At 36.4% G+C, this 13,212-nt stretch overlaps 1 protein-coding gene across 7 annotated transcripts in view; it reads left to right on the top strand.

The window, feature by feature from the left end:
- The window catches only part of EXOC6B (exocyst complex component 6B), a 721,163-nt gene that overhangs the window by 268,940 nt on the left and 439,011 nt on the right, over nucleotides 1-13,212 (top strand). For all 7 annotated transcript variants that reach the window (XR_003115284.1, XM_025354255.1, XM_025354254.1 and 4 more), the window contains one exon: nucleotides 8,042-8,218. Coding sequence is in view for 6 of the 7 variants with exons in the window: in XM_025354255.1 (XP_025210040.1) it covers nucleotides 8,042-8,218 (177 nt within the window). In the remaining variant the exon portion in view is untranslated. The remainder of the gene's footprint in view (nucleotides 1-8,041; nucleotides 8,219-13,212) is intronic.

The following is a 13,212-nucleotide window of genomic DNA, read 5'->3' as shown; positions in this document are numbered from 1 at the left end:
AGAGAGAGAACTCCCTTAAGGATCTCTTTTAAGGTGGGCCTAGTCATAGCAAATTCCCTTAGTGCTTGCTTGTTTGGACAAGATTTTATTTCTCCTTTGCTTATGAAGTTTAATTGGCTGGATATCAAATTCTTGGTTCGAATTTCTTTTCTGTAACAATACTGAAAATATTTTCCTAATCTCTCCTGTCTTGTAAGATTTCTACTGAGAAGTTCACTGTTAGCCTCATGGGTATCCTTTTGTATGTTATATGACCTTTTTCTCTAGCTACCGTAAGATTTTTCCTTTAGGGTTGACCTTGGATAGTGTGTTGAATATATGCCTTGATGATGTTCATGTTGTGTAGTATCTTGCAGGTGTTCTTTGGATTTTTTATATCTGTATGTTTACCTCTCCAGTGAGATTAGGGAGGTTACCTTTAATTATTCCCTGAAATACGTTTTCCAGGTTGTTGACTTTTTCTTCTTCACTCTTAGGAATGCCAGTAATTCATAGGTTTGATTGTTTTACATAATCTCATAGTTCTTGAAGACTTTGTTCATTTTTAAAAATTATATTTTCTTTATTTTTGTCTGATTGGGTTAGTTCAAAGACTGGTCTTTAAAGTCTGAAATTCTTTCTTCCACTTTGTCCAGCCTGTTGCTAAAACTTTCTATTGTATTTTGAAATTCCCTAAGTGAGTTTGTCAATTCCAGAAGCTCTAATTAATTTCTTTTAATGTATTTATCTTTCTCTTCATTTCCTTGATTAATTTAGAAGTTTCTTGGTGTTGATTTTCAACTTTTTCTTAGATGTCATTGAGCTTCTTTGCAATCCATTTTGATTTCTTTATTTGTTAAAGAAGAGATCAGCCTGGCCAATTGCGGGACCTGTAGGTGGGCCTGCTGGGTCTGACACCTCCCATCTTACCCATCACTCCCCAACTCTAAATTTTAAATTTACATTTTGGTTAGGAGCCATTGCTGGAGACCTTGTGTGATCCTATGGTTGTGTCAATACATTCAGGTTTTTCATGGTGCCAGAATATTTGTACTGCTTCCTTCTCAGCTGGAGACATTGGCACTTCGAATTTCTGTAATTCTTTGCTTGAACCCGGGAGGTGGAGGTTGCAGTGAGCCAAGATCATGCCATTGCACTACAGCCTGGGCAACAAGAGCAAAACTCCATCTTAAAAAAAAAAAATTCTGTAATTCTTTTCTATTTTGGAGACAAGGTCTCACTTTATAACCCAAGCTGGAGTATGATGGTATGATCTCAGCTTACTGCAACCTCTGCCTCCTGAAATTAAGTGATCCTTCCACCCCAGCCTCCATAATAGCTGGGATCACAGCCACAGGTGCCCAGCTTTTGTTTTTAGTTAGAGATGGAGTTTCACCATGTTGCCCAGGCTGGTCTTGAACTCCTGAGCTCAAGCAATCAGCCCACCTTGGCCTCCCAAAGTGCTGGGATTACAGGCATAAGCCACTGCTCCTGGCCTGTAATCATTTTCATGTGGATAGAATGTTTAAATTTTTATTTTTTGCATATATATATATATATATATATGTATTTCCCCTTCTCTTTCACCCTCCCTAAGGCCTATCACTACAGAGAATGTTGGGCAGGGTCTTTTGGCTTTTCTTCTATGGCCTATGAACTTTTGTCTGCAGATTTTATGAGTCTGTGATTGGACTTGCAAGCCAGCATGTGGGTCAGTGCTGATTGTGCCCAGTGTGGTTGGGTATATATCTGATCCTTGTTTATTGGGAGAAAGCTCCTTGTTGCCTCCGGCAATGGTCTGATCTGTGGAGTGCACCCTGGTCTCAGCTTCCAGCTTTGTCCTGGGGGTTGGGGGAGTGATGGGTAAGATGGAAGGGGTCAGACCCAGCAGGCCCACCTACAGGTCTGCCAGTGGCAGGCACAAGCACTAGTGCTGAAGGAGAATCCAGTGGGGGGGACCACCAAGTGCCCAGAGTTATGCCTAGGTGTGGAGCTGGGAAATCTTGGTCCCAAGTTCTCTGCACTGGCCAGCAGGGGTGGGGTGTGGGAGGTGGAGGCAGCCCATACTCCTTGTCCGGGAGATGAGTGCTTCAGGAACTTGGAGATCTGCCTGGGCCTGGGGTAACTATTAGAACTTTAAAGGTGATATAGTGACCACCTTCCTCAATTTAAATAAAAAAGATCCTAAGTATAATAACCATATTGATGGAAATCCTTTGGGTCATGATGAAGGTGTAGAAAACTGTCTATTTCTTTGTTTTAAAATATCACATGAAGCACACATGCACATGTTCACATAAATACATTCCTATGGACAATAACATACAAATAACTTTTTTGAGATTATCTTAAGATGGTCTTTTTCCTTCATTTTAAATCACTTTGATTTTGTTTTGTTTTCATTTTGTTTGTTTGTTTTAATCTGATACTGGAGTGGGTTGCCAAAGAAAGATGGAGTCCAGAGCCAGTCCTGATAAGTGTGAAAAAACCCTGGTTTGAAACTACAGCTTCTTTACAGTTAATTTTGTTTGGTGAGATTTGAAGTGGCAACTTTGGATTCTTCCTGTCTTGATTTTGACATTTATTTTCATGGTCATCCTTTGGACTTCAGACACTAAACAAGGGATCACAATTCTACTTTACTATATTGTTGATGGGATGTTATTTTAGCTTTGGTTTCTCTTAGCCTGGGGAGTTGATATGTGTCTGGTTTATTCAATAGTATGATCTCATGAAACAGAAGTAAGAGTTAGGAGGAATGAAAAGAGAAGGTGGGAGAGTTAGTACAATGGTACAATGCTAGGGCAGTCTGGTTCCTTAATCCATGGGACTCTCTGAGAAGACTTTTGGAACTGACTATGGAAGGAACAAAGCAAAGAAACATTTCTGTCAGCTGCTTTTCAAGAGTTGTTTTACTTCCAGATTGTGCTCCAGGAGTGCTAAGTATTTCTTGTGGGGTTCCACATTCTGGTATTAGAAAAGTCCTAGGGCAGGCAGCAAGAAGTATACTGTAAGTATCCAAGTATACAAGTATCCAAGTAACCTGATGTCAGGTTACGTTATGTGATGCTTCCAGGCCTGTTCAGAACTGGTTGCTGATGGTAGCTGGAATAAGAGATGAAACAGAGGATTTAAGTGAAGCACTAATTGTGTCCATTACAGAAACATAATACTTGAAATATATGTAAATGCAAAATTTGTTATACAGTGATATTAGGTGCATTAATTATTATGTATAGAAATATTGCTGGGTTTCAGATGTTTCCATAGTAGATAGTGAAACAAGATTCCTGGCTGGGTGCGGTGGCTCACGCCTGTAATCACAGCACTTTGGGAGGCCGGGGTGGGTGGATCATTTGAGGTCAGGAGTTCGAGACCAGCCTGGCCAACATGGTGAAACCACGTCTCTACTAAAAATACAAAAACAGAGCCAGGTGTGGTGGCGCATGCCTGTAATCCTAGCTACTCAGGAGGTTGAGGCATGAGAATCGCTTGAACCCAGGAGGCAGAAGTTGCAGTGAGCCGATATCGTGCCACTGCACTCCAGCCTGGGTGACAGTGAGACCCTGTCTCAAAAAGAAAAAAAAAAAAGATTCCTATTTCTTTTTCAGCGGCAAGATAGGTAGAGTTTTTTTGTTTGTTTGCTTTTTTGTTTTTTTGTTTTAAGAGACTTCACATGTATTTTCTCATTTAAGCCTTGTGGCCGCTTCGAGGTAGGTTTGATTAATCTATATAGATAGGTAGATAGATAGATAGATAAGGATATTGCACAGAGAATTAACCTGCCCAATTAATAAGTTGCAGAGTAAGACCTATCTTTCTCCAAGAAGCTTTGTTTCTCCCCTGTTATTGAAGGCTATATAATTATATTAGGCCTCCAAGGCCTCCAATCTGTAAGCAAGCCTAAACCTTTCAACTAGTTTCTTATTCTAAAGGTCATTTGTATGTATGCCTCTAATCCACTAGAGGTCAGTATTGGGTTGAGAAAGTCAGGAGCCTTTAGCTTTTGATTCTTACTATTTTTAATTCTCTGAGTCTTATTGCTAGGTAGCCCTGAAAGTTGTATTCCACAAGAAATGTTTATTTAATGGCATGTGTAAGATGCCTCATAGACACACTTTGACAGTTTTAGAAGTGTTAATAGTGAATTAGTTTGACAGTCCAGGTTAGGTCATGCTTTTGGGTTCTCCCCTAACTTCTAATGGGTAGAAAAGCACTCAAGTAAAGTCTTCTATAAATTTTTACTGGGCCAAATCTCATTTTCACATGGATTCCCTTTTGTTACCTGTTCTTTTTATATAATAAATATCTAAATTTACTATGTGTATGTCACTTTCTGGACTTGGGGCAGTCTAAGAATGGTAAAGTGTTTTTCTTATCCTGAAAGAGTTATATACACTGAGGTGCTTGACTGTCATTTTCACCTGGATACTCAACAGGTTTATGGCACTCATCTTTTTTTTATCCTGCATTCAACTTACTATTTTCATGGTTCCTATTGCTTGGAATGGCCCTACTGTCTAGTCATCAAGGCCAGAATACTTGGAGTTATTCTTATTTCCTTCTTCTCTTCCATGTACCACATTTAAGTCAGTTAATTCTGTTACTTTTGCTTCTTATAATCTGTTGCTACCTTTATTCAAGTTCTCATAATGTTATTTGGACTGTTTTAGTGATCTATATTAGATTTCCTGTTTCCAGTCTTTGTCTTTTCTCAGTTGACCACTCCCCTACTTCTTGAGGGTTTGTCTGAATTGTAAAGCTGATCCCATTATTTGCCTGCTTACATTCTTTTATTGTTTCTCTAACATTGAAAATGCTTTATATAGCATCTTTAACTTTATCTCCTCTTACTGCTTTATAAACTATAGTCTAATTATACAAAGTTACTTGCCGTTTCCTGAGGGGATAATATTTTTTTCATACATAGTCCTTTCTCATGCTGCTTCATTCTTCTGGAATGGTTACTCTTTCCATTTATCTCTGAAAAAGCATATTTATCTTTTATTTATTGATTTGCTTCCTGTAATAGTATGATGTGAGATTCAGGGGTCAGGGTCTCCATCTTATTTATTTGTATCACCAGTGTGCAACACAATGCTTGGTACCATGTGGACATTTAACACGTGTTTGACTGAAGGTAGGAGTACAGAGAGAAAACATCATGAGTTAGAGCAGTGAGAAATGGCTTTCTAAAGGAAGAAGACTCTTACTTGGGTTTTGTAGGAAGGGTTAGATTGAGGCAACGAAAGGTAATCAGGTAGAGAAATGGCATAACTAAGGATATAGAAGTGGAAATTTACCCAGCGTATTAGGAGGTAGAGTCTCACCCAATTGGAAGATTCATCTTGGAGGATATTGGGTAAGTACATTGGAAAATTAGGTTTAGCTTCCATTATGGTGGAATCTAAGTGATAGATTATGAAGTTTAAACTTGTTTAAATCCCTCTGCCCCTGCCCCAATTTCCCTTATATCTAATTGACATGAGAACAAATGTGGTTTAAGAAGAGCCTGGATGCATTACGTAGGGGGATTGTAATAGGAAGGTGATGAGTTCCATTTTAGGTATGATGGAAATGAGGCGATGGTGGAACACACATTAGTAGTAGGAAACGGGACATGTGCTACTGGATTTTGGGAGAGTAGAAAGAGTGGTTTGAGGGATAAGGGTTTGAGGAATAAACCTTGCTCAATTTCTCTATATTAGGAAATCAGAGAAGAATATATATGAAGTACGCTTGAGAAAGAGGTGGTAAAGTGTGTAAAAATTACTTACAAATAGAATGAACAACTAAGAAAATGAAAACACCTAAATGCTTTCTCAGATCTAATTGCTGTTAGTATTCCTTGTACCCCTCTCCCTCTACTCCAGCCCAGTCAGCAGGTGTCAGTCAGCTGCTTCTTTGCCACGTTATTATAATGGTTGTCTCTGGAGGGATAGAATAGAATCAATGGTCTTGATGAAACAGCATAGCATATTAGAAAAGATCTCTGAAAGGCTTTTTCTTTTTTTGATTTTCATGGACTTCAATGTCATATTTTCATTTTTATATATATTATATGTAGTTATGTATTTATATCAGTATTTAGTCTTCACCACCTCTTGCCAGTACCATAACATACATTTTGAATAGATGATAACTTTCATTTGTTCATTGCTTTTGGAACACTGACAATATTTTATTGATTATGAAGGAAATATAATTAACTTGGGATTCAATAAAATATGAGTTACTTATGAAAGCGTTTGGTTTTGCTGTACTGAAAGAGGATAGAGTTAAGCGAGCAAATGATCACTCTCTAGGTGAGAGCTTGCTTTTTTAAAATATGAAAGTTTTAAAGAAAGTTGTACCTTCCTTTGTGCCCCTGGAGTCCTTGATCCCTTTTTGTATATTTTGCATTGGAAGTAAGTGGGGAAGAACATCTTACTTTTGAGAAAAATAGAATATTCTATTTAACTTGGTTTCTGAAAGGCTTGGAGGATATTGTGTCTTATGTACAAACCTAAATTAAATGATTTGGGGTACTTCTCGATCTCAGTTTGTTACTGAAGCCATGTATTTATGTAAATCTAACCAAAATATCAATGGGTGATATGCAGAGAAACAAGTATGTCCATTGATTCAAATCTCTGGAATGTAGATTCTTTTCATTTTCTTGGCAGAAACTAGTTCACATAGTTGAAGTTTTTCTCTGCCTTGTTATAATTGTCTCATTTCACTATGCCTGGACTAACTTCTTATACTTTATATTTATCTTCATTTCATTAACCTTATACAGAAGATTGGAGACTGATTTTTCTCCTGAACTAATTTCTATTTGCCACTGAGGAGAAATATCTTATATTGATTAAGAAATGTATACTTTCAGAAGTCACATTCTTAAGCTTTATATCTTGGGGTAATACCAAATATTACATTAAAAGAAAGAAAAAAGGAAAGTTCCCTTGGGAAATGTTTTTGGAACATGCTAGATTAAACCAAATTAAATAAGTTTCTTTAAAATAGGACCTCTCCCAGCTTTTGTTCTGTTAGTGTGCATTGCGTATCTGTAAGAGGGCTTATGGGATGCAGTGTTTCCTGTTGATTTGACCACAACTCATTTTTGGGTAACATTTTGATCATGCTTTGAGGGACTGTTGGTGTAGTGGAAATGTCACTAATTTGAAATTTAGGAGACCATACTTTGAGCTTCTGATTTACCACTCACTTGCCTTGTGACTTCAAACAAATCCTTTGTTTTCTAGCCTCATTTTCCTGAGTGGCAATTAAGGTAACTTCTAGCTCTAATGTGGTTTAATGTGGTTTAATGTGGTTTAATGCTTCTGTTGTTGACTCTGGATAGTCCCACTTTCTACCTCTCTGTATCTATTGAAACCATGCCACCATATCAGTCTATTTTTTTTTTTAAGCTGAAGGGATTACACTACCTTTTCTGGGGTTCAGAAGAAAAAACCCTTTAAAACCCTGCTTTCCACAGATCACAGTCATGGAATTCTATTCAATTACTTAGTTCAAATCACTTTCTGAAGATAATTCATTCTCCTGATTATATTTCATTGGTCTCTTATATCCACATAACTGTTTTTAACAGAATCTTAAGCCTAAATGTATTAAAATTAATTCTAAGCTCCCACCCTTTTCCTTCAACCATTATGGTCTCAATATGGTATTTTCTTGTCATAAATAAATAGTAGGCACTAATCTCCTGGCCTACTAAGGCAAAACTGGATAGATTTCTTTTTGTGATGATTTAATGGATATATTTGAAAAGTCTTACGATAATATTGACTGGTTATCTGTTTTCTGTGTTAACTTGGAAAATGAGTTAAAATACGATAGCTCCAGGGTTAAAAAGGTATACATTAATGTGTTTGGCTTTATATCTGATACTAAAACTTTATGTACTAAGGCCTTTTGTTGTAGTATTTTCTTTAAGATATCAATTTGTTCAAAATTAGAAGTTTGTGGAAAGCTTAATTAAGTTTTGTTTCTTTTTTCTTTCTTTCTCTCTCCTTACCCCTACCTTTTTGGTGTGTTTGTGTGTTCTTCTCTATCCTAGGCCCAGCAGCAAAGAAACCTGGATAACATCGTCTTGCAACAACCCAGAATAGGTAGCAAGAGGAAATCTAAGAAAGATGCATATATAATCTTTGATACAGAGATAGAAAGCACTAGTCCTAAGTCTGAACAGGATTCAGGAATTCTGGATGTTGAAGACGAGGAAGATGATGAAGAGGTAACTAACATTTGATGCGGGGAAGTGAGACTATTTTTAAGCTTAAATAGTATGTTTGAGATGTGATGAAGAGTTTATCCATATAATGTAGTTTATATGATCTTCTGGATATTAAGTACCATTTTGAATACAAATAAGACTCAATATAAGGAAACTGAAGATACACTAAGATAATTTAGATCCTGATTCTTTTTCAAGAATTTAAATTTTAAATTCACTCCTCTATTTTGAAAAGTTTCAGGGTTTTAAAATTCTGTACTGACTGGGAACTACATTAAGGGAAGAGTAGAGTTTACCTACCTAGAGACAGAAGGTCTAGGTGACCTCGGCTGAAACTGCAACAGTTACTGGAGACAAACAAAAAAATGTTACTTCAAAAGCTGGGGAGTGAACAAATAGATTCTTTACCTTGAGAAATGGCTCAGATGGAAAATACACAAAGATTCCAGAAAGTTGAGAGTGCATTTCTGGAGGAAATAAACATATGAGTGATTGCAGGGTAACTGGGAATTTTGTGACATATTCATAACCTCATAGATTAGTTCTGGGTCACTGTCAGGGAAGAATAAGATTAAGTGCCTTAACTAGTACATATTTTTATATCTTTCTTTGTTGTTAGAAGGATGTTTAATGTGTTTTTAAAAATAAAACTATTATGACCTTTGAGATTTCCTGTTAAATGTTTTTTTCTAAATATTTATCATTTGCATTAACTGGATGTCTCTTTGTGAGTGTGGTGTTTAGGAGCATGAGCTTTAGAGTCAGACAGTGTTCAAATCCTGGTTCTGCCACTTAAGTTTTAAAAAATTCTTAATAATCATATCATTTACTTTTAAAATGGCCACTGACATGTGTAAGGAATCATTTACTCCTGTAGTCAGTAGCCTTTTTTTTAAGTGCTTGCTTCCTTTCTCCAGATCAAACTGGATTCACTACTTCTTCCCTGTACTTGTCTCCTGTTACACCGTTACTACTCTCTTGCTTTTATCTCTTTCCCAAAACTTGTCCTAATTTTGTAATCTTGGATAAACTGTTTAATCGTTAAGCTGAGTGTCTTCACCTATTAAGTAGAGGCGGTAGTCTCTACCCCATAGGATTTCACAAATCCTTGCTCCTTAAAGGGTGATGAGGAAACATTGGTTTCTGTTCTATCTTCATTACTCTTCCTTGCTGACTTCTGTTATATATCTCTATTGTCATTATGCCTGCCTCTATTATTATTCCTCTTTGACTTCAAAAGGTGAATTGGCAATGTTTAAACTGTTACTGTTTGAGCTGAAAAACAAATAAAGATGTTATTTTTATGTCTACAACCTTAGCATTTAAGTTTGATAGAACATCTCAGGAGCTATCATAAGAATGTAAACTACTGCATTCTTTTTTTAAAATTAAATTAAATTTAATTAAATTTATTTTTTTTTTGAGACAGAGTCTCACTCCGTTGCCCAGGCTGGAATGCAGTGGCTTGATCTCGGCTCACTGCAAGCTCTGCCTCCTGGGTTCATGCCATTCTCCTGCCTCAGCCTACCCAGAAGTTGAGACTACAGGCGCCCATCACCATGCCCAGCTAATTTTTTGTATTTTTTAGTGGAGATGGGGTTTCACTGTGTTAGCCAGGATGGCCTCGATCTCCTGACTTCGTGATCCACCCACCTCGGACTCCTAAAGTGCTGGGATTACAGGCGTGAGCCACCATGCTTGGCTGTAAACTACATTCTTTTATATAAGTTTCATTATTGAGGGGACACACTTCTGCTATTTAAGTGAATAATTTTATTTATCATTTTTAAAGTTTATATTTTACTAGGATATATTTATTATGTAAATGAAGTACATTAATAGTTAACAAAGCTTGAAAGTTTCATCCTATCCCTACTGCACATGGATTGCAAGAACTCTTACTAGCTCTTAATAGAGCTAAGAAAAGTCTTTTGAGTGTTATCTATTGGACCACTTTAAACTAAAATGAACCAACTGTTGGCCTAATGACTCATGGAGATAGAAAGAGATAGAGGGACTTTCTAACATTCTAAATGTTAATATTTTCTAACATTCTCCCTACTTGCCTGGAATGACTGGTGTGTTAGGATGTGGATTCACCCTGGAGGACAAACTTTCAGATATTAGATTCCATCACAGATGATCAGTCACAGTAGTAGCACAATAAAGCATCAGTCTCAAGAAGAAGCACCAACTAACTCCTTTAACCTACATTTTGCGTGCCCATGAAGAAGATGAAATTCTGCCAGATACTGTGGCTTATGAGTTAGACATAGTCTGTGCCCTTGGATCGTACGGTACCTGAAGAGATGGTTAGATGATAAGATAAAAAATAAAATATATACACAGTTCTTATATATCATTGAAACTGTGATATATAAAAGGAAACCAATCTTTATAATGGACCCATTGAAGATCCTGGGTAAGTTCCTTTTAATTTCTGTGCCATGCTCCTTCTTTGCCTTGTCCTGTGAGGTCCAGAGAAGATGAAGAAAATGAGACTAGTAAAATGTGTGGGAGGTTTCTCATAAAAGTAGTACTGTAAGAATGTACTTGGAAGTTAATATTTTTAAATGGTTCCGTATCTCAAATCAAACAATTCATATTAAAGATTTGCTGATTGAGCTCTTAAAATAAAAATTTGGCACTTCACTGTCATCTAATGGCATTCTATCTTAAAAAAATTCTACCTTATATTTATTTACTTCTCAGTTTGAATCTTCTTCAAGTGCACATTCTTAATCTCAAACCTCATGTAGAGAATTATTTATTTAGATGTTTCCAAACTGGTTTCTTGGCATAGTTCTTGCATGGTGTGAATAAATTCTTCAGATAAGGTCTTTCATGACCCACTGTGACGTTCTGACCTTCATTCTTGTCATTCTTCAACAGACCTCATTGAGAACAGCATAGTTTTTGGAATATTGTGACTTTTAATCTGTAAGCATGGTAACCGTGGCATAGAATCCTGTATGGCAGTCATTCTTAATCTGTTTGGGGTCATGTATTACTTTGAAAGTTTGGTAAAAATATATGGAGTCATTTCCCAGTAAAATGTACATATATGCTGTCACAAAAACTTTTGCATGAAATTTCAGGGAGTTTATGGAATTCATTTTACCCCTAGGACCCAACTTAAGAACTGTGTTGTAGAACCATGTTTCTTGAAATTTAACGTGCATAGGAATCACCTGGGAAGCATATTGAAATGTAGATTGTGATTATACAGATTGAGAATGAGTCCAAGTCTGCATTTTTTAACAAGGTCCCTGATGAGGATGGAGCTCCTGGTGCCTGGAGCCCTAGAACATAAACATATTTCTATGTTGTAATGGTAGCCCTAGCAAATTAATACGTCCCATTACTTCAAAATTACTGCAGCACAACAATAATCAAGACATCTCAGAAGGCTTTCTATTACATGGCATTTGTATTTACATTAACAATTCCCTCCTGTTGATTCTATACTTCAAAAGAGACACCAAAATCTGGAGAGAGAAATCTGACATGAATTATTTGGTCAACAAATACTTATGTGACCCATACTCTATGACCAGTGGTGTGGATGACATGGTTACCACTGTTCCTTAACAGTTGGCAAATAAATTAAGTTGGCTGCAGAATGGGTGATTTAAACAAAAATCTGTTTTCTCACATTTCTGGAGGCTGGCTGTCCAAGATCAAGGTTCCACCAGGGTTAGTTTCTCCTAAGGCCTCTCTCCTTGGCTTGCAGATAGCTGCCTTCTAGCCGTATCCTTATACAGTTTTTTTCTTTGCTTACATCTCTTTTTATAAGGTGTGTCTTCCTCTTTTTATAAGGATACCAGTCCTATTGAATTAAAACCCCATTCTTATGATCTCATTTAACTTTAATTACCTCTTTAAAGGCCCAGTCTCCAAATACAGTCACATTGGGACTAAGGACTTCAACATAGGAATTTGCGGAGGAGACACAATTATAGTCATAACACAATTTAGTCATAACAGAGGGTGTTTGGAAAGTACACAAAAAAGATTTGTTTTTAGAATGTACAAGCTTTTTTCTTTGTGATATTAGGGGAAATTATGTAATTTTTCTAAGCATCCTTTTTCTCACCTATGAAATAGTGACAATAATTATGTCAAATTGCTTGTAAAAAATTGTGGTTGTGATATTTGACCCAAATTTTAAAATATTGATTGTAAAACTTTCCATTGACAGGAAGGTAACAGAAAATGAGGATCATTCCTCGATAAGCTAAAGGCTACTTTAGAAGTTTAGAGTTTAAACTTAGACTTAAATAAAGGCTGCCTTTACAAGTTTAGAGTTTAAACCAGAGGTTGCAGATTGGCAACCTATGGGCCAGAAACAGCTTGCATACTGGTTGTTGGCCTACACAATGCTTAAGAATTTTTAAATTAGTCGCCAACTTCTACAAGTCAATTAGATTCACATAAAAATCTAGATTTCTAATTTAGTTTTTTTCTAAGCATGGTAGTAATAGACTGGCCTTGAGTAGCAATGTTGCCATCAGGGATATGGTTTAAATGTGATGACAAAAATATAATACTGCTTATATTGGGTGTCTATCCAAAAAAAATGGCAAAATAAAAAACAGACTGACAGGGCCACACTGATGTGAAAAAAAATAATGTGCTTTGTAAGAATAAATAATAGTCCTTGATATTTCATATACAAAGTATGTCTATTAAGAGAATATGATTTAAAATTGCCAGCATCCATCACTTAATCCCAATACCCATTGATACCTGTAGGCTTTGAATTTTAAACTTCTATTCTTAATGAAATCTGGCCTATTAAGGACATATGCAATCAAAAGAAAAGTAGGTGCCCATATATATAATGAAATATCCTTATACGAAAATTAATTCAAGATGGATTAGAGACTTAAATGTTAGACCTAATACCATAAAAATCCTAGAGGAAAACCTAGGTAGTACCATTCAGGACATAGGCATGGGCAAAGACTTCATGTCTAAAACACCAAAAGCAA

The sequence above is a fragment of the Theropithecus gelada genome, chromosome 13 (assembly GCF_003255815.1).
Source record: "Theropithecus gelada isolate Dixy chromosome 13, Tgel_1.0, whole genome shotgun sequence".
Lineage (NCBI taxonomy): Eukaryota > Metazoa > Chordata > Mammalia > Primates > Cercopithecidae > Theropithecus > Theropithecus gelada.
This window is presented reverse-complemented; position numbering and strand designations above follow the sequence as displayed.